The sequence below is a fragment of the Trachinotus anak genome, unplaced genomic scaffold (assembly GCF_046630095.1).
Source record: "Trachinotus anak isolate AG129_WGS33_773 ecotype Australia unplaced genomic scaffold, CSIRO_AGI_Tana_v1 ptg000033l, whole genome shotgun sequence".
Lineage (NCBI taxonomy): Eukaryota > Metazoa > Chordata > Actinopteri > Carangiformes > Carangidae > Trachinotus > Trachinotus anak.
Genome location: NW_027273884.1, coordinates 7,774,184 through 7,796,432, shown reverse-complemented (window position 1 = coordinate 7,796,432; position 22,249 = coordinate 7,774,184). Strand labels below are relative to the sequence as shown.

The 22,249-nt window shown below is 40.2% G+C and overlaps 1 protein-coding gene across 6 annotated transcripts in view; it reads left to right on the top strand.

Annotated features, from left to right (window-relative positions):
- Positions 1 to 22,249, top strand: part of rragd (ras-related GTP binding D) — a 48,667-nt gene that overhangs the window by 6,036 nt on the left and 20,382 nt on the right. For all 6 annotated transcript variants that reach the window (XM_071471047.1, XM_071471052.1, XM_071471049.1 and 3 more), the window contains exons 3-5: positions 224 to 423; positions 1,992 to 2,106; positions 9,389 to 9,531. In XM_071471047.1, coding sequence (XP_071327148.1) covers positions 224 to 423; positions 1,992 to 2,106; positions 9,389 to 9,531 — 458 coding nt within the window. The remainder of the gene's footprint in view (positions 1 to 223; positions 424 to 1,991; positions 2,107 to 9,388; positions 9,532 to 22,249) is intronic.

Genomic DNA, 22,249 nt, shown 5'->3' with positions numbered 1-22,249 from the left:
GCATTCAGCTGATGTGGAAGGTGGTGACGCTTCAGGGGGTGGGGTGGCTGCAGCCGTAACAACATACGCACTAATAAAACCTTTGATAAAACATATAAAACACTGGTCAGACTCTTTGGTCACCTTTGCAGAACTCACTGGTTTAATGACGGAGTATCCAGAACCTTCGTGGTCTAATGGCAGCCTCCTCAGCTGAGTGAATCTCTACTTCTCCTCCTGATAGGACGACTACGTGGAGGCTCTGAGCAGACTGCACCTCACGGTGACCCGAGCCTACAAAGTCAATCCAGACATCAACTTCGAGGTGTTCATTCACAAAGTGGATGGCCTGTCGGATGACCATAAGATCGAGAAGCAGAGGGATATTCAGAAACGAGCCAGCGATGACCTCGGGGATGCAGGGCTGGAGCGAATCCACCTGAGGTTGGGCTCACCTGCAGCTACACGGGGTTTGAGTTCCACAATAAACAAACACTGAAACTCAGGCACGGTTCAAAATCATCATCACCATCATCATCAGAGCACTGAGCAGCAAATGAATACTGACACAGCACAGTTATGATCTAACACAACAAGCACAGTATCAGACAGAAACACATTCATCACTCAGGTGGTTGTGATTTACATCAATCCACCAATCAGAGCAGAGCTGGACACCCCTGTCCCTGTAAACAGAAAAACACATTTAAAGTACATTATTCAAGACTGTGTTCAATCTGATGCATCAAAAATTCAATCAAATGTAAAACATGAATCATTCAGAACAAATTATCATATAAATGACTACACACACAAACACACAACTAGAACACAAACAGTGGAACAGTAGAGAGTCAGAGATGACTCACCAGAAGGTTTCAACAACAAGAACTAACACAGCAGAAACTGGACTGACACCAGGAATGAATGAAGAGACATCATCACACATTAACTGTGCTTTGTAAAATACCGTCATAAACACGTTCAGTAGAATCATCTCATCTCAGTGTAAATGTGTAAAGTTTTGTTCATTTCAAGTTGATTCAGCTTATAAAATTTAGTTTTCATTTTCAGACTTTGAACTTATAAACACGAGTTTGTCATCTTTTGACTTGAAATGATGAGTTGAGTAAATGAACTCCTGAGAGTTCACTCAACTCATTAAATGAAGGTTTTAAACAAACTAAATCAGCATGTGAACAGACTTCCCAGCATGCACTGTTTCAGTAGACTCAGATCAGTGCGCTGAGAGTTTAGAAAAGCAGCAGGAGCAGAGATACAGAGGCTGAGTGACGAGCTGCTGTGGACGGGGACATCCACAAAAACCTGTTTTAGCCACTTTAAAGCTAATATTGCTTATGTACATAATGTGTATGATTTGTTTTGAACATTTTCACTGCTTTATCTTTGACTACTCTGCCTCTCGCTCAGCACGGTAGACCAGAGAGACGTGTCTGCACGCTGCACTGTGACTCTCCTTTATGAGAAATTGTTCATCCCAAAAGTCACTAAAGTTGTGGCAAAGTGATTTATGAAAGAAAAATGCCACCAAAGAGTCTGAAAGGTCACTAAATCTAATGTCAAACTCGCTAAGTTGACAACACTGGAAAGGAAAAGCTCCTGTGAACCAGTGGAGACAGTAGGAGCAGATCCGTCCAATCACTATAACCAAACCTGCTTTAGCCTGAGGTAGGACCATCCACCTAATTAACATACAGACACAGAAATACAATAATATATAAATGTTGAAGTAAATAAATATAGAAATACATACATAAATACACAAAGAAATAAACAAATAAATATAGAAATGTTGCATGGTTCTTTGCATTGTTCTTTGCATTAATTTATGTATTTAATTAAATATTTCTGCATTTATGTATTTATTTATTTATACTTCTGCCATTTGGTCCCGTATATCTTGAACTGTGATACTAAATATGAGTGTGAATCTGAGATAGAGCTGCAGTGTGGTTGAGGTGCTGCACTCACTCTGACTCTGCCCCCTGCAGCTTTTATCTGACCAGTATATACGACCACTCCATCTTTGAGGCCTTCAGTAAAGTGGTCCAGAAGCTCATCCCTCAGCTGCCAACGCTGGAGAACCTGCTCAACATCTTCATATCAGTGAGTCAGTCCTGCTGCCGACACCACACCACAGACCATAGAGACTCCTGCCCTCACTGCTGTGCTTTAAACCAGCTCACTTCTCTCCACATGTAATGATATAAAGTATATTACAGTGTATTACATGTGCATGTCCCCCTGTACTTTACACTCAGGTCACTAGGTGGCAGTGATACATAAGATACAGTAGTTGCACTGCATGAATGTATATCATATGTATGTCACTGAATGTTATCCTGAAAAAACAAAACAAAACAAAACATTAAATAATGAGATAATGAGAAAGCCAAAGTTATAAACTAGCTTTTGCAAAACACCCCGAATATGTGTCATACTAAATAAAATATTGACAGACCTCTGCTGACACCATTCATTCAGTACCAGCTCCTGCATTTTCCACTGTCGGTTCAGCTTCTGTGTCACCTGCCATGTAAATGAGCTGAAATACTGATGTGCTCCAGATGTTTCTGTTCATAGTTCAGTTCCTTTATTCACCGGGCTTTGATAGTGGCAATTAATACCAATATAAATTATGTCTGACTCCACAGATAATTATGGAAATGATAGCAAAACATAAAACTGCTGATTTCAGCTGAAACCATAAAATCAAAATTAAGCACTAAACCTTTAACTATGGTGAGCATTTACCCGTTTACCCAGTTCAGTGAGACAACTGGTAAAATGTTACTAACATGTTAAAATTACAGTAAAATAAGTGTAAACAAACCAAGTGAATATTACATATTACATACATGTAATACACTGTAATATACTTTATATCATTACATGTGGAGAGAAGTGAGCTGAACCCTTTGGATGTATTTGAATTTGAGATGTAAAACTACACTGAGGTGGTTTTTGGTTCTTAAAACCACAAATATATCTTCTGATGGAGATCAACACTTCAGATAAAACACAGGAGAAGTTTAAATATGGACCTTTAACTAATAACACACAAATCATTGTGTTGTTCTTGTCCATATTGAACAAAACATTCAAACATTCACAGTGTAGTGTAAACAATGTGTGAACCCTTCAACATTAAAATACTGAACACAGAAGCTGACTGGAGTCAGGAGTTATCAGAGCTGGAGTCCAGTCCAGTCCAATCAGTGAAACCAGACTGGAGGTTTGGGTAAGAGACACTTTTTAAAAAGACAAAACCACACAGACTCTTTAATGTCTTGGTGGAAGTCGATAAATGAAGCCGCACAGTGTTTTATAAAGATTGAGATGAGTCATTTAGCACTGATGAAAGCTCTAAATGTGATGGAAGCAGTTGGATTGGACAGAAGTTACCCAGCGCATCACTGCCCACTGTTTACTATTATTGTTGCATTAGGTTTAATAATTTGGAATAAAAAGTATGACTGTTACTGGCAAGTGAAAATCCATCCTCTTTAATTCAGTTTAACTCTCTGAGTTGTTTTCATACCGTTAAAGTTGGATTTTTTTCTTAAGTTTCACTAAATGCTGCACAGATTCAGAATTAGCACAACCTCAGCTAATTCTTTATGTCACTCAATAAAGACTTTTGTACACTGTAATAGGGGAAAGTAACCATATAACAAAAAAATGTACTTATTTCATAGATAAACACACTGCAAACCATAATAACAAAAGAAAACATCAACACAGTTTTGTTCTCGAGGTGATTTGAAGGTTCTATTTTCATCAGTTCTTGAGTTTTCTTCATTCTTTTCTTTATTCAAGGACGTTTTTTTTTTCTCCTCCTTTAAAGATCAGTTCCAAAGCCTCTGCTGCACTAAATATCTCACTGGTCACATCTGTCTGTCTTTTTCTGTCACTACAATAAACTTGGACCAACAGTAATACTATTCTGCCCTCATTTAGTCTGGGAATACAAGCAACTGACAGCCAGGCCTTGTAGACTGATATGTTTTCATTTTAAAACTAAATGATCTCCATCCACACTAACACACCTGAAAACACACATCACATGACCATTCACCCACACTGAGCATACGTGAGCCAGTGTAAACAACCTCTCAGTTGGTTAGATCCAGTAAATCCTCTGAAGCAGGAACAGCAAAGACAGTTGTAGAGTTGAAATCCAGAACTGAACTGAACAACAGCTGCTGCTAAGACAACAAGGTCAGTAACACTTTAATTCATTATCCATGTTGTTTCACCACTGGTAGTCCAGGCTGATAAGAGCCAATCAGGAGCCACCGTGGGCGTCTACATCATTGTTTCCAAAGGTCTCTGTTTGTGTCCGTCCAGACTACAACACAACCCTGGAGTTTTAGACAAAAGTGGGTCCAGCAGCGTTTCTGAAAGTCTCTGTTTTAGTTTAAAACTAAACAGCAGAAGAAGAGATAAGTTTTAGTAAAACGTAGAAGAAGAAACGAGTTTAAAACTAAAACATAGAAGAAGTGACAAGTTTAAAACTAAAATGTAGAAGAAGAGACGAGTTTAAAACTAAAACGTAGTATTTTGGACGTAGCCTGAATCAGACACTCTGATTGGCTGTGACAGCACCCACTGGAGCGACGTGGCCACGGCTTCTCTCCAGCTCCAACCATTGCAGAGTAATGACGCTGTAAAGACAGCATTACATTTGGGTTAAAAACCTGAGCTAATGTGACTCACCTGAATCTCACTGTTATACCAAATATTATAAAAATGAAAAATAAACATCACAATTACACAAAGTCAACAACCAAATGTTACTAAATCAGTGTTAGAATCATTAAAATGAAAAGGTGAAATGCACAGTGGTGGAGACGGCTCAGTATCAGCTCCCTCTGACTGCTGTGATCTCTGGGCTGTGATTGTATCTGCAGCAGCTGAGGAAGCTGCTCTCTGTGGGTGGAGGAGGCCTGCACACACAGATACGAAGCAGCCAGCTCTGACAACAAAAGATGAGTGTGTGTGTCTGTCTGCTCAGCCCAGGGGGAAGCTGAGGAGAGCACAAAACGACTCCACTCCTTCCCCACTCCCCGGGAGGAGCAGGGCCACTGCAGAGCCACAGTCCAAACAGAGTTGATTCATTCACCAGGCAGGGTAGAGCAGGTGTCAGGTGAGCACATGCACAACAACAAACAGCACAAACTGTAATATTCGCAACGATCTTACCTCACTTCAACAAACAACAGAACAAAACAAAACATCCAAAACAACAGAAAACACAGGCTTCTTAAAAAAGTGTCTCACCTCTACAGCTCTGAGAAGATATTTATATTCTGTACAACAGAGATGAGTCTAATGACACAGCACGGTCTGGTTCGATGTCTGGGACCAAGCATCAACCCCCAGGTCTGAAACATGAAGCCAAAAGGTGCAGTTCCTCTAATGACCACTAGAGTCTGGCTCCACAGGGAGTCAGTCCCCATAGACTCCCATGTTAAAATGTCCAACTTTACAGCAGAAATAAACATGTTTACAGCCTGGAACAAAAACTGTTCTAGTCTCTAGAGCTCCTTAATTACAACCATACGGGCTGAATTTTATAGAACTAACCTGCTTACATTTTATTGAGGACGAAAGTTATTGAGGGTGTGGCCTCTTTGACTGACAGGTGGGTGAGGGCATGCTTCCCACAAACCATCCTGAACCAAAGTCCGGCTCCCACCTCTTTGACCACTTTTGGATTAGCTGGAAGTTAGGGGCGGAGTCAGGCCCTGCCAAGATGTTGATGGAGGAGCAGCTCACTCTGAGCTTCAGAAACCTGTGGGTGATGTCAGAGAGGCTAAGTCCATCTTTCTTTACAGTCTGTGGACAGAGGAGAAGTCGTCAGGCTCCAGTCAACAAACTGGGAAAACACACAGAATGGGGAGAACAGCACCAAAATAAAAATACATGTTACGACTCCTGGTCATAACATATCTCGGTTTATTAGCAACCTCATATCTTCATTTGAATCTCCTCTGAAGGTCCACATAACATCACCTGTTTGACAGGTATTTGGTCATAAACCAAAGAATTGGACTAATTGAAAGTTTGACTTGATTATGGACGATGAGGAGTCACAGATTTATTTTAATTTATCCTGAGGAGGACATGAATGGGTGAACCACATGTCACAATACTCCAACTTCCAATAGCTGTTGAGACATGTCACTGAAAACCACAAATTTCAACCAAGATGAACTAGAATCACCTCCTCTGGTTGTTTCCTCCACCAACCATCCAAGCTGCAGAAATATTTTTACAGAACATTATGATGTCACAGTGAAGTTAACCTTTGACCTTTTGGATATGAACTGCCAGCTTCATTTTATCCTCATAGACATTTGAGTTCAATTGAATTGTGTCGTAATTAGTGAATGAATTTGTGAGTTATGGCCAAAAACATGATTTGTGATGTCACATTGACCTTCGACCTATGACCTTTGACTGCCAAATCAATTCACCCTTGAGTCCAAGTAAATGACTGTGCAACATTTGAAGAAGTTCCCTCCAGATGTTATGATGAGATATCAGGTTCATGAGAAAGGGCCGGGCGGATGGACGACATAGAAAGGAGGGCCCACCAGAGAGAGCAGGATTCATCCTCTGGGGACCATGAATGTCTGAACAAAATGTCATGTGATGTACTGACAGAATGACTGTTGGTCTGTTAACAAGTTGGTTTGTCCGACATGATCTGTGTTTATTCTTCCAGCACAGATGAGCCTGAATAAATGAGTCAGGTGAAAACTGAAAGAACAGATCGATGTCTGAGCTTCACTCAGCTGTGTCCTCAAACAGAGTTCAGTCAGTGCTGAGTGTGTAAAGATGGTGATGATGATGGGGTTGGGGATGATGATGGACTTGATGATGATGTTAATACACTGACCATCTACTAAAAACATCATATCGTCACTGTGGCGTGATAGTGAGCCACGAAGTAAAGATTTGTTATTTTTCAACATTTTTTACTGAGTCATGTCTGTTCAGAGCCTGACTTTCAGTGGACTGTTACTGATGATGATGATGATGATGATGATGATGATGATGATAATGATGATGTAATCCTCCACATGGTGATTTCCCAAATCTCTGCTGACACCACTGAGTCGACTGTGTGGTTTTATGATGTGTGTGTTCTTATTTTATCACCACATCCATTATCTGCAGTAACAACCTTCACTCAGGGTTTATTTCCTCTCTGCTGAACTACAGACCAACATGAACCCTGTTTGTTTTCATGATTACTGCCCTTAATAATACAGTTTAATACATTATTCATTATCCTGGGAAATGTTTGTCTGATTATCACAAGTTTCTTTCTGGCATTTTTCAGACATTATTTTTCATTTGTTCGTGTTGTTCTCTGAAGGAATTAAGCAGCTGAACTGTAAATTATATTAATTTTATTTATATAACACCTTTAAAAACAGTTTACACAGTGCTGTGACAATAGAAGCAAAATAATTAACAGGCAAGAGGCTGAAAAGGGGAAATAACAGGAAGCTGATAGCAAAAGCACAATCACCTTCATTATTATTATTATTATTATTATTATTGTATGTAAATATTTTCACATGATGTGATACCTCTTGAATCTGTTCATTTTCATATTCATTATTGTTTATGGTGGTTCTCTTGCACTGATATCTAGAAGAATTAAGAACCTTCAGCTGTAGCACAGACTGTTATGGTGTGTGTCCATTTAGTTTTTTATCTGGTAAAGAAAGCATGTGTGGATTTTGTTACTCTGACAGTGTCTTGACAACAAATAGCCACTGCTGCTGTATGATAAACTCTTTATTTTTTATTAGTTTGTTTTACATTGTTGACACATACAGCGATAGAAGCACAACACTCACCAGCAACACTTTCTATCCCATCTGCTCACACAAATGTCTTTGTCTTTCTATCCTTTTTGTGATAGTTACTGTCTGGCAGATTATACAGCTCAGGATAGACAGACACTGTCACAGATTTTCAACAAGAACCAAATAAAAAAAACACACTCTGAAAAAAGATGCTGGGTGCAGCAGTTTTCTCTCCTCATTTGAAAAAAGAGGTGCTCAGAAAAAAAAAAAAAACTTCATCAGAAGTTGTCCTCACCACCACTGTCTTCAGCTTCTCCTGGTTTGGATCCTTCAGTGTCAGTGGTTCTAGAGGTTTTGACCTGGAGCTGAATTTTCCACAAAGGGCTCCTCCTGTCCACAACAAACAGAGCAGCTGATTAGAACCAGTAAAAACTCTGAATCAAACAGTTTCACTTGAAAAATCTGTGTTTCACTGATGCTGTTTGGACAACAGTTAATCTACGTTCCCACCCTCACGTGTGGTCACGAGCTCTGGATAGTGACTGAAAGAACAAGCTCACAGCTACAAGCGGCTAAAATGAGTCTCCTCCTTCAAGCTAAAAGGACCCAGTAGAGGTGGTTTGTGCGTCTAATCAGGATCCTCCTGGGGACCCTCCACTGGAGTTCTTCTAGGCATGTCCAACTGGTAGGAGACTCTGTGGTAGAGTCAGATCACATTGGAGAGGGTATAGATCTCATCTGGTCTGGGAACACCCCAGGATCCTCCAGGAGGAGCTGGAAAATGTTGCTGAGGAGAGGAACATTTGGAATACTACATTTGAGCTGCTGCCATGGTGACGACTCTCCAAAGGAGTGGCAGAAAATGGATGGCTGGATGGATAGATGGACAGAAGAATGGATGTATAGATGGATGGATGGATGATGATGAATGGATGATGGATGGATGATGGATGGATAGACTGATAAATGAATGATATATAGATGGATGAATGGATGGATGGATAAATGGATTATGGATGGATAGACAGACAGATGAATGAATGTATAGGTGGATTCATGGATGATGGATGGATGATGGATGGATAAATAGATGATAGATGGATGATGGATGGATGGATGATGGATGCATGCATGGATGGATGGATGGATAAATGGATGATAGATGGATGGATGGATAAATGGATGATGGATGGATAAATGATGGTGGATGGATGATGGATGGATGATGGATGGTGGATGGATGATGGATGGATAAATGGATGGTGGATGGGTGATGGATGGATGGATGATGGATGGACAAATGGATGGTGGATGGATGATGGATGGATAAATGGAAGGTGGATGGGTGATGGATGGATAAATGGATGGTGGATGGGTGAATGGAATTCTTTTATGTAATTTCACACTCTCTTCTGACCACTTGATGTGTATCCAAGGTGAAGTTAATGGAAGGCGTTTATCAGACCTGCATATATCATCAGCCATTGAAAACTCTTAGTGATCATCTGAGGTTGTCATGGTAACATTAACAACCTCTCTGTCTCTGCCTCTGTTTGCAGAACTCAGGTATTGAGAAGGCCTTCCTGTTTGACGTGGTCAGTAAGATTTACATCGCCACAGACAGCAGCCCCGTGGACATGCAGACGTATGAGCTGTGCTGCGACATGATCGACGTGGTCATTGACATCTCCTGCATCTATGGGTGAGACACTCAGCAGATCACAACAGCACACTCCAGCTATCAGGAGAGTTATACAACCTGATGGGAAGCTCCATCAGAAATGGTGGCAACATGTTCCTGAATGTCAAAGTTCATCATCATAACAACAATTATTCTATATCTTCAAAATAGTTAAAACTGCATCACTTTACATTTCTCATGGGTCATGGTATATATGCAAGTATCCTACTACTTCAACTGGAGAGCAGTTTGTGTGTTTTTGTGTCTGTGTGTGTTTGTGTGTCTGTCTGCTAGGACACAGCTAGAGATATGAAATTTTGAAACAACCTTCTTTTCTTAATGAGGCACTAAGTTTTCCTGGTTCAGTTAAGTCCTTAGTGGACCCTCAGGCTTCACTACAGCTCCACTGAACCTGAGGTCTTTTACTGTAGGTCTACTGTGTTTCTGTTGGAATAAAGAGTCTCCATCAGGCGTCAAGTAAAGCCAACAGCAGTAACAGTCACACTCTGAATCTCCTGAGAGGTCAGGTCATTATTCTTAAGTACCAGAGGATGAACGAGTTTGTGTTGACCATCCACAACCAGTGTTCGCTGACAGCAGCTCTACAGCCTTCAACAGGAGAGAGAGACTCCAATGATACTGGAGGAAACCAGGAAGGAACAACACACACCAGTGTGTGTGAGGAGCTGCTGGAAATGTGTTTCTATACTGCACTTTATGTTCCACAGTCTCAGAGTGAAAGAAGGGAACCATCATGTGTCTATGACAAATGATAACTATGACCTTAATATTCAGAACACTTCTATTCCTTCTATTCTATTCCTGCACTACTTTATAACGGATATGTGTGTCTGTGTGCGCTTTTTCAAACATGTGTCATGCCATTGAGACTTTGGCCTTTGCTCTAAATATTTATAAAAGGTAAGATTCATGTGAAATGAGAGGCACTGGTGGTAAAACAAGAATAAGAGACGCAGCACAGGTTCAATAATGTGTCAGCCCTGGTGAGTGAACAAGCTTCGTTCTATGCCTTCAGTCTCTCCACACTTGCCTCTGTCATTATCATTAGCAATGCACACAGTTGAATTATTTCATCATATCTATGTTATTATCTGTATTCTGTGTAATGTTTAGGGCTGGTATAGTTAATGAACTGCTTTAGAGTCAGACTCTGCTCATTGTTTTCCAGTCCACAATGTGACTGTTCTGGTTCACAGCTCTCACAGTTTCATAGTCTCATATTTGGCTTCAGTGAGAAAAAAAACCAGTCGGAATACAGGACCTGCTGTGCAGCAACCAGCAGACAGACACAGTCAGAGAGCAGCTGGTGAACATGGAGCATTTAGCAGCTAAAGAGCCAGAAAACAAGAGGAAAAGAGAGGGAGCACTGGTCAGAAACATGACTCCAGGTGAGGGATAATTATAATAACAACTTTTTATCAAGTGTTTTTCTTCTTAACAAAGTTACAGAGTAGTAAAAGAGAAAATGGTCGGGGCATAATAAAAAAAGAAGAACAGCATAAATAAAAACATCATATATCAAACATTATGCGAAAGGATCTGACAATAAGTAAAAAGAGGCAATAAAATATGTAGAAACAATAATTAGAGATAAAACAATATAAATATATTATATAAAAATCACCAGAGATTTAAAGGAGGTTAATGGGTCACCATTAGTCAAAACCCTGACACGGGATCTCAGTCCTTGGTTGAGGCAAGATCAATTCAAGCCTTAAAAGTCAGCAATGAAAATTTCAAATCTAACAGGGAGCTAATGTAGTAAGGTGAGGACCGGAGTCATGTGACTGTACCTGTCAGTTCCAGAAAGAAGACGGGCAGCAGCAGTTTGTGGATGGAGGCCTGACACCTGAATAAAGAGAGAATAGATAAATGCATGAACAACTTTTTGTGACTGATAGAAATGATCTGATTTTAGAAATGATGCTGAGTTGGTAGAAACAAGACTGAACCACATGTTTGACTTGATTATCAGAAGTTAGGCTGGTGTCAGATATTACCCAACAGCCAGCTGGAAATAATTAGAGAGGTCAGCAAGATTTGCACTGAGAGAGCTGATGCAAATTCATCATAATTACTTCAGTTTTAAAGTTTGGGATGTCCAGGATTTAATATCTGAGAGTCCAGAAATCACAAGGCTGCCTGGGTCTGTGGGCTTTCGAGACATGATGCTCAATAACCGCTGGTCCAACCAGGTCACTATAACAACTTAAAAGGTGATGACATGTTGTATGTCTTGTTCAGTTTTGTGTACTGTTTGAAAAATTCGGGCTTTGGCAGCTCAAAAAAAAAAACCTGGTGATACAATCGTGTGGATAAAGTTCAGTTTCATGGAATAGGTTACTGGTTACTGTTACTTAGGCTCAGCTCCTCACTGTGTGGCGTTAATGCTAACATTAATGCTAACGCCACACAGTGAGGAACTGAGCCTTCATGACAGATTTCATGACAGATTTCATATGAAGCCTGTTAGAAATTGGAACAATTTGATATTAAGATATAAGTCTGGCCCATACAAATATGTATGCTTATGTATGTATTATATGTATATTGTAGACATATGTTACATAAATATATATCCATCCCAAAGCCTGTCAGTATATGTTGATATTATAAACAGAAGGGTCCAAAAGTCTGAGACACTTTATCACAATGTGAAGAGACATGTTTAAAATTAATTAAAAAAAAACCTATTTATATTCAATTCAATTCAATTTTATTTGTATAGTGCCAAATCATAATATACATTATCTCAAGGCACTTTACAGGGTAAGGTCAAGACCTTACTTTCAATTTGTTACAGAGAAAAACCCAACAGTTCCCACAAAGAGCAAGCGCTTGGGAGGAGGAAAAACTCCCTTTTAACAGGAAGAAACCTCCAACAGAACCGGGCTCACGGTGGGGGGCCGTCTGCCTTGACCGGTTGGGTTTAGGAGGAGATAAAAAAAGGTGGGGTGGGGGGAGGAGAGAGGAGAAAAGAGAGAGAGAGACAGACCAGGAACAGCTGTATAGGTAATGGTGTTATATAAATTACAAATATATTAACATATTAACATATATAGTTGCAACATGTTACATCATATAAAAATTCATTATATAGATATATTTAATATATGTACATTTACAAGTTTTACTGTGAGTATTTCATATATGTCAGTGGTTTCAAACTTTTTCCATCTCATGTCCCACTTGAAAATCTCAAAAATGTTGGTGGCCCACATCCGACCCTGTAACAATACAGGAGCGGAATAATGTTGTCTCAGATTTTAATGATAACAATGGAGCATCAGGACTGAACTGAAGCAGGAGAAGATCAGTTTCTCTTTGTCTGATGGAGGAGAGATCACTTGATGATTCACCATCTGTCTCTGACTCTTCTGTTGCTAACCTGCTATCTATTTTTATTCTCCAGTTTTTGTAGCATATGATGTGACAACATAAAAGTTCCTGTCAGTGGCTGATCACAGTGAGAGCCCTTAATAATAATAAAATGAAATAATTTCTTTTAGCATTTTTAATGTTTTTCAAGATAATTTCCTTTTAAAACATTTAAATTTAAATTTAAATAATTTAAATATCATTTCTGTATGTACACACACACACACACACACACACACACACACACACACACACACACATATATATACATACAGAAATAAGCTAAGTGCACTGATGTGTGTGTGGAGCTGATCAAGGTCTAACAGAAGCATCAGGGTGGTGACGAGGTCATGGAATGTTGGAGTGGCTGAAATCACTGTCCTTGTCAAGGTGAAGTGTGCGTGGTAGTTGAACTGGCAGACTGGATATGATGGTGGTGCAGAGCTGAATGTGAAGTGAAGCCCTCTGATCCCCAGCAGAGTCTGCTCTGTAATAATCACTGCAGCTGGGAGGATAATTAGCTCCTGATCCAGGTCTGTGTGAGTCAGTGGGTCAGAGTTCAGTCAGGGAATTAATGTGAGACACTGATTCCTCCACTGCACGAAGAAGCCAGGAGAGAAGCCCTCAGTATTAATCCGTATAATCTGTATAATCAGTATCTCATGATCCATCAGCAGTCGTTACTCCAGGATTACATCATGGATCAGACCTCATTTCATTTTGATCACAGCTGCACACTTGTAGAGTTTCTGACTGTATCTTGAGAGACACATTAACACTTGGTCAAGTCCAAACCTCCTCTGTGGTAGTTCTTGCTACAGTCGTGTCACCAGGACCACATTCTGCTATGATCACAAATACGCGCAACACAGACACACACACACACACACACACACACACACACATGCACACACACTGGATGAAATGACCCAGAAGTATTTGAGCAGCAGCCATGATAACAGCTGCTCAGATTCTCTAAATGATAAGAAAAGAAGCTTCTCCTTTAGCATACGAAACACTGGACCTTCCTTTACAAAAAGAAAGGAGAAAATGCCGTCCCACAATTCTTTGCTGCAGCAACATTTAAAGCCACACACCCTTGTAGTTTAACCCCAGCAGACCCACATAAATATAGAAACAACAAAGCAGCTGTTGTTTGTGACATGATCTAGAACTGATGGAAACCCTGGTCTTAGCTCCAAATCCATCAATATAGATTAATTCCCTTTAAATCGGTCCAGATTTACAGTAACGTCATCATCATAACACAGTACATACACATACACACATAATGGCATTTTACTAAATCCTCTCCCATTGTACTGAAAATAAATTTTCTTCACTGAACAAATGTATAAAAATGTCATCCAGTGTCCATTTCAGGAAGCTCTATGCGTTTATAATTTATTCTGACCTCCCTCTGATCAGTTCCTTATTTTTATTTAATTATTATTTTAATGTATCAACTTGATCTGCTTATCTTTTCCTTTGATGTTTTTTATTTCAACATTTCAATCCTGTTTTTTTTTTTTTTTTTTTTGTAGTTTGGGAAAGAGTATCTATCGTCCATGTGTTATAAATAAAGGTTTAAAAAAAAAAGCCTTGTGAAAGTTCAGTCGGATTCTCTCTAAGTCTTTATGAACTCTCCCTCACATCTTTCCTTGACCTCATGACGTTTTCCATGAAGGTCGAGGAGAAGCGGTCAAGAAAGGAGATTATTTGACTTTTCGACTGCAGCCCTGGATCAGGCTTTGGCCCCGCCCACCACCTGCTGGCTCCAGGTGTCCAGGTGAAAGAGCAGAGTGTATGAAGATGGTTCGAAGAGGAAACATCAGAGAGACTCAGCCTCATGTTTGAGCCTCAGTCAGACCCAGACTCAGATGAGGAGTCTGTTGAGACCAGAATCAGAGACTAGCAGATGTATCAGAACGGTTAGCGTAGTTAGCATCTTTTATTTGTTTACGATCTTTGTTAGCTTAACTGGCAGTGGCTGACACAGTGTTAGTGGTTGTGCTAATGCTGACTCTGGCTCTCTGTACTGACAAGGTTTCAGCGGTATTTAGCCCCACCCCCCGTCCCCACAAGTTGACAGGATTGATTCCTTAGGTTCTATGACATATGAATCCCTGACTGTCTGAATCTGTTTTTATGAGACTGTCATTGGTTCACTGCAGTTCAAGGTGGAAACACTCAGTCATGGTGTTGACTGATTATTTCACTCATGATATGTCTTTATCATATAAAAACATCATGAGGACATTAACCAGGTGAAACACTTGATCTTTATCACTTAAAATATGCGTATTGTGACTGTAAAGTGACGTAGTTCTCATTCTATGACTATAAACAATGAGTTGCTGAACTAATATTAGGTATGTTATATTAAACACACTGATAATGTTGTTTTCAGCAGGGATAAAAATTTTTTTGTCTGCTCCAGCAAACACACCTGCTCTTTTACTTACTCCCTTTAGAAGAGAATCAGAAACCACAGAGTAGATATTTAGCTTTTATAGTTTTGGGTTCATAATGGTGCCTCCTGATTTTACATGGTAAGCAGATAGATCTTTACTGGATCCAGTCAATCAAATCATGCATAAAGCTGTAGTGTTAATGTTGCATCACAGGCAGAGCAGATGGACTCACTGAGCCACACTCCCTTACAACAGCCCACATTAGCTTCCCTGCTGAGCTCTGCTTCTGATCTAATATGATCTTGTCCTGGACCTTCAGCCTGTTGAACCACTGATCTACTAGGGAGAAGTGTGAACAGCAGTTTGCAGGACTGACACATTAAACAGCATGTAAATGTTTGCTAACATCTCCTGGGTGTAGACATACACTGCATCCGGAAAGTATTCACAGCGCTTCACTTTTTCCACATTTTGTTGTGTTACAGCCTTATTCCAAAATGGATTAAATTCATTTTTAACCTCAAAATTCTACACACAATACCCCATAATGACAGTGAAAAAAGTTTGCTTGAAACTTTTGCAAATATATTAAAAATAAAAATATCACGAACAACACACTGTGTGTCCGTGACATGTAGCTGCTGCTGTCAATCAAACGCAGATTTATGTTGTTTATTTTGTTTCTATTATCCATGACCGTTTGTTGTTATTATTGTTACCATAACAACAGAGATCGTCTAATGTTGAGGAAGTACTTATTTTAACCCAAGTCACCATGTTTTCCTAAACCTAACCAAGCCATTATCGTAACCATGACAACTGAGGTGCGGTATGCCTGCCGCTGTAGGGGTGTTATTTCAGGGACACTATGGGTCGTTTGGGTTGATGGTTGTTCAGATTGGAGGGCTGGTTGAATTTTAGAGTTGATTAATGTTTCAAATACTTTCTGATTTGTTTGTTTTGATTCACATCGTCTATAAAATGTCTTTAAAACTGAAAAATTTTGATGATATGAGACAGAGAACATTTGAATAGTAGCCGGGACCAGAACTGTCACGTTGAGGCCTAAACTGAGGGAGTTTTATTGCTGTCCCTTGGTCGCTCTTGGCCAGCTCAGTCACATGAATATATGGGGCTGCTCTGTAGTATAGCATGTAAGAGAACATATTCTCAAACTGAAAACAACTTTCACCATCATCAGCAGAAGACAGTGGACAGCATCTTAAAGCTGTGACAGTAAGGACTTCCTTCATGAGACAAGAATCTGGAAAACCTACAAAGTTCAAACATGAGCCTCTCATGGTGGCCAACTTCTAGTTGGCTGAAATCTTTATATCTATGTCCATTAGCCATGTGTTGCTTTCTAGGACTTGTTAGTTTCATGTTGAAAATCTGGGTAGTCTTCAAAACTGACCTAAAACTTGCTCTACATGTATGAACAACACTTTTTCTCTGAAATCCCTGAACTTGTGAGATGCCAATGGTGATGCTGTTTCCTGTGAGGAAAGAAGACAGGTGCTGCGTGTCTGACTTTCTCAGGTATGCACTACCTGACACTTTTTTCTCCTGGGCATTCTGGGTACTGGGCGAGTTTGATCTCATGATCTTTCATAGACTGCTGCTGACCCTTTAAACTCTGATCTGTTGTTGGTGAACAAGCTCCTTCAGGATTTGCTCAGTGTTATCTGTTGGTGGAAGCCTCCTGTGGTTGTTAATATCCAGGATTTCTGAATTCTGCTCAGTCAACATCCTTAAAATCTGATCAACAAAATTCAAAGATCACTCGCTCTGAATCTGACACATCCTTGAAAAAGCTGTCCACACAATCACTCAAACAGCATGCTGCAGGAGTACAGGGGCAAGATTTACAGGAATCATCTTTTTTGCCTGCTAAATGTGATTATTCATTTTGCACTTTCTCATTCTTGTTTACCAAAATCATGATGTACGTATGACACTTTGAAGCAAGTTCCCATAGATCAGCTCAGAAGCTCAAAATTCTGACAGCACATAACAGCTCCCTCATCCACAGCCTTTTCAAGCTTCCCACTGGGAAGAATAACATGAAAGTAAATGTCATCCTCTGCGATACTTTCCTCAGAAAGTTCCCTTAGAGTCTGTCCACGATGAAGAAGAGTCGTCTTCCTCACTCTTCCTCTCTGATTTGCTTATTCCTGTAATATATCAATGGAAGTAGGCAAGGGTGGTTCAAAGGACGCTTCTTGAGGAAGAGAGAAGGTATTCTCGAGACATGAGTGTTCCATCCCAGAGATGCTGTCCAAGGGCAGTGGTACAACACCACTGTCCTCTAAAGCTTCATGAAGAAATGTTCCATGTTCTGATGAACTAGGGACTGTGGTGTAAAGAAGGGAATCAGTCTGAGACATGAAGTATTTATATCCACAGTGGTGATAGACATCAGGTCTGTATTGTGTCTTTTCACCTTCTTGTGCAGTTGCATAACTGTTCTCTGCCAGATTTAAGTCTCTGTTCTTGGTTGTTAAAAGAAAGTTAGTGAGGTAACTCCCTGACTGTGATACTATCCTCTAATGAACACTGCTGAAAGTCGCATAGCTGCACAGCCTTTTCCATCAGGTTCTGTTTCTGACTGCCCTTCAGGACCCTCGCTCCTCTGGTTCCCCCTCCCCATCCCATCTCTGTCTTTCTCTGACACACTGGCTCACCAAAACCCATCTTGAGACACCATCACAAACAGCCTGTCCCACTCTTTACAATAAGCACATGAAATAGAAACACCTGCACATGAACTATGTGTATATAACTTTGTAGTGTTATAGTCTAATTGTTCTTTACCTTATTCAGATACAGATTCAATTAAATGTTATTATTGTAGCTTGTGAAGAAGAGAAACACATGTTCATATAACTGTCCACGACTACATCAACACAAGCAGCTGCGGCCATATAACTGTAGCTACAGGTCAGTACAGAGAGAATCAGACTGGACAGCACAGCAGGAGTTTCGTCCTTCAGTGCATCTCTCTGTAATAAGATTCTGTAGCTCTGAGCTGATCACACAGACTTTCATGACTTTAAATGACTGATGAAACCAGAGCAGAAAACGAAGCTGTACAACATTAACCTGCTGAATAAACTCAGACAATCTTCCTTGTCTGCAGAGTTACTGCTGAGAGATCCACAACTATTTGAAGCATCTTACTTCTTTTCTCCTGACTGAGCCTCTCAGTCAGGCCCTTATGTTTTTTTTTAAACTTTGTAGTTCCTGTAAATAGAGTCAGTGTCAGTCTACTGTTTGCTCAGTGTTTAGACCATGATGAAGTGTGTGGGCGGAGCTGCGAGACAGAACAGAACTTATTTAGCTGGAGAGCGAGACGAGATGAGACGTTCTCATAGGACCAGAGTGGGTCTTGCAGCCTGCTCTGTCATCTCTCTCTCCCTCTCTCTCTCTCTCTCTCTCTCTCCCTCTGTGTCTTTGTCTTTGTCTGATGTTTTATTTTTTTCACATTAAGCACACTTTGTGTAGCAGTCCATCGGGATAAATCCCGGTCCCTCCCAGTGGCCACTCTGGCATTTCCGAGTGTTCTTTGTGGGGCTTTGAAGCTCTGTCTCAGACTGATGATCACCTTTTTGTTTCCTCTAAGTCGCTCAGAGATCTTTGACTTGTAACTGCTGTACTCATTTTCCTTTTGTCTGCAGTGTCCTCTAACAGCCAGTTGATCATCACAGGATGGCAGATACTCTCTTAGCTGCTCATCAGGGATGAACCCATTGTTCCATTGGCTGTGTTTCTTCTTCAGGAACATCCTGTGACTTTAGCTCATCTTGTGACAGTTCATAAAACCTCTGTTGAACAAAATTTAAGCTCAAATCTGATTTTAAATAAATAAAATCTGTGCAGTTGATTTGTAGTAAATCTTTTTATGCCTCCTCACCAACGATAATCAGGGCCGGAGGCATATTGTTTTCGGGTTGTCCGTCTGTCCCATTCTCGTGGACACGATATCTCAGTAACAGCTTGTTGGAACTTCTTCAGATTTGGCGCAAACCTTCACTTGGACTAAGATTACATTAGATTTTGGGGATCAAAGGTCAAAGGTCAAGGTCACAGTGACCTCACAAACTACAGTTTTGGCCTTGTGAATGGAGTATGTCCGTAACACCTTGAGGGAATTTCTTCAAAGGACAAAACTGATTAGGTTTTGGTTGCTAAAAGTCAAAGGTCAAAGGTCAAGGACAAGGTGATGTCACAAAGCCTGTTTTTGGCCTTGTGTCCACAATATCTCAGTAACGCCTTGTAGGACCTTATTCAAATTTGGCACATATATCCACTTAAGGACTCAAGGACGAACTGATTAGACTTTGTTGGTTGAAGGTCAAAGGTCAGTGTCAGTGTCAGTGTGACCTCACAAAACACTTTTTAGCCATTAGTCGAGACTTGTCCCAATTATGACAAGATTTCACACAAATGGTTCATATTTGATCTGACTCTGGATAAACAGGATGTGATCTGAAATTAGTCTGAGTGGTGGAGACACATCTGTGAGGCAGTGATTCTAATTTGTTTGTAGTTTTGGGATTCAAGCATCTTACCAATCACTGTGATGTTTAGATAAGACATAAGCTTTTCTTCAACTAGAGGAGAAAGCTAGCTTTATTTCTTGTTTTTATATTTTATTTTTCTTAAATATTTAAAATAAGTCTCTTGGTTTTCAGATTTTCTAAAGCTGCCCTCTGATATTAAAGCAACTTTAGTTCTTTAAAGTGGGTAAGATGTCACCATCACTCACACTGGATGATCTAGATTAGTGGTTCTCATTACCCACTTGAAAGTCTCAAAAATGTTGATGCCAATCTGACCCCATAACAATACAGAGGCTAAATAATGCCTTTTAAATAACTCTTTTTACTTTAATGAATAATGATCAAACATTCAAGGCTGTACTGAGGCAGGGGAAGATCAGTTTTTCTTTTTGTCTGACAGAAATCACTTCTTGACTGTTAACTGTTGTTAACCAGCTATCCGCTTTGATTCTCCAGTGTTTGAGATGGATGTAAATATTTTAGTGCACAATCAGACTGAGATAGCAAACAAGTGTATGTATGTATATGTGTTACATATACGTATGTGTGTGTGTGTAAAACATATGTATATGTGTACGTATATATATGATTTATTAGTCCACTTGCAGCACCTTGCTGACAGCAGAGACAGTCAGGGTACAGTAACAGGACGTGCAGGTTGTCAGTTGGAAAACAGGGTTTGCACAGAAAATAATTTGGCTGTTATGACTTGTGTCATACAATTCTTATATATCAACAACACATCAAAATATTTATTGTGATCATATTGCCTCACAATGTGATCACCATTGTGTTTGACAAAGCACCTGGTCAATCTCATAGCACCGGGTGTCACTGTGGTGGTGGCGAGCACCTTGTCCATTTGTTTGGTGATTCAGTGAAGGGGACATCAGGTGATGTGTCCAGAGTTTTTCTTTGAGAAGAAGAGAGGCAGGAGTACACAGTAAAGAGCTGTATGAGTGTGTATGAGCTGTATTTTCAAACTAAATTAGAGTAACTGTAACTGATTTTTATCAGTGGAGATATGGAGGTATACATGCTCTCTATATAGTTTATTATAGAGCTGCCATTATAACATCAGAATGGTTTCAGTGAACTCACTGTTAAGAAAAGTTTATAACTGCAAATGACTGTAACAGTAACTGTGTTATTACTGTGAGCAGCAGGTCTGAGACTCTTAGTGAATGAGTTCTGTCTGTTGACATTTGGTTGGTTGTGTAAAAGCAATAAAAGAGCAGCTGTGTGGATGAAAGAAGTCAGCTCGGAGGTCAGGACAGATAAACTGTTAACTGAAAGTTTATTTAAGATTTTGGGAGGATATGAAGCTTGTGAAATACACTTCTTCCATCTTCAGTGAAGAAAGGAACAAGCACTCATCTCTAAAGGCTTTTTTTTCTCAAATGAGGTCCTAATCTTAGTTATCATGATTACCAAACAGTTAAGATAGGACCTGCAAGTTCTGATTTGACCCCTGGTCATCTGCCATCAGCTGATGCTAGACCCCCTCCCTCCTTTATATTGTGAAGGACAAACACACCATTGAGCTGCTGCTCATTTAGCAGGTGTTGAAATAACATGACGGAAAAACAAAGTCTAGTTTTAATCCATGTGAACATTAGCAAGCTAATCCAGCTAGCTGGAACGATGGGTCGTCTCAGATGTTAAATCATCTCAAAGGTGCAGTAAGAGATTCCGAAGAAAGACAGCAAAACAAACACACCCCTCCCTTCAGTGCTCCCTCAGAAGCTCCAAGGCAACAGGGAATCCAGAGCATGAAATATAGCGGAGGTGGACACTCTCACAAAACGTCACCAACAAACTTTCCTTCGTGGCCCAACCTATCCCAAGATTCAATGGAAATGATATGTCAGCAAACACAGAGAGAGAGCCTGAGGATGACACTTTTAAATGTGAGTGCTGCACTTCAGCTCAGTTTAACAGCTAACAGTACAAATGTTGTTGTACATGTTGTTGTCTCATTTCGGTTTGACCTTCCCCGTCTACGACATCTAGAAGGTGTGACCATGTCCTCCGCAGGATGCAGCTCCTGAACTGGGACACAGCTGTAGTCTATACAGTCTGATGTTCTCCAGTCAGGAGCACACCACAGAAGCTCATATTTTGTCTCCTAGCAACGGCAGCTCTCCATTGTCAGTCAGCCAGTGCCGTGGGAAACACCCACTCAGGGGCTTGAGGCTAAGATACTGTGTTCACAGATTTGTCCAACAATTAATGAATTTAATGAATCCTGTTTAAAAATGCAGAAAAGTAGTATAATGACAGTACATCTATATGTGGTGTCATCTACATGTGTATGCATGTTCCACAGAAACACAGCAGATGTTTCCGTGGGACTAAATCCTC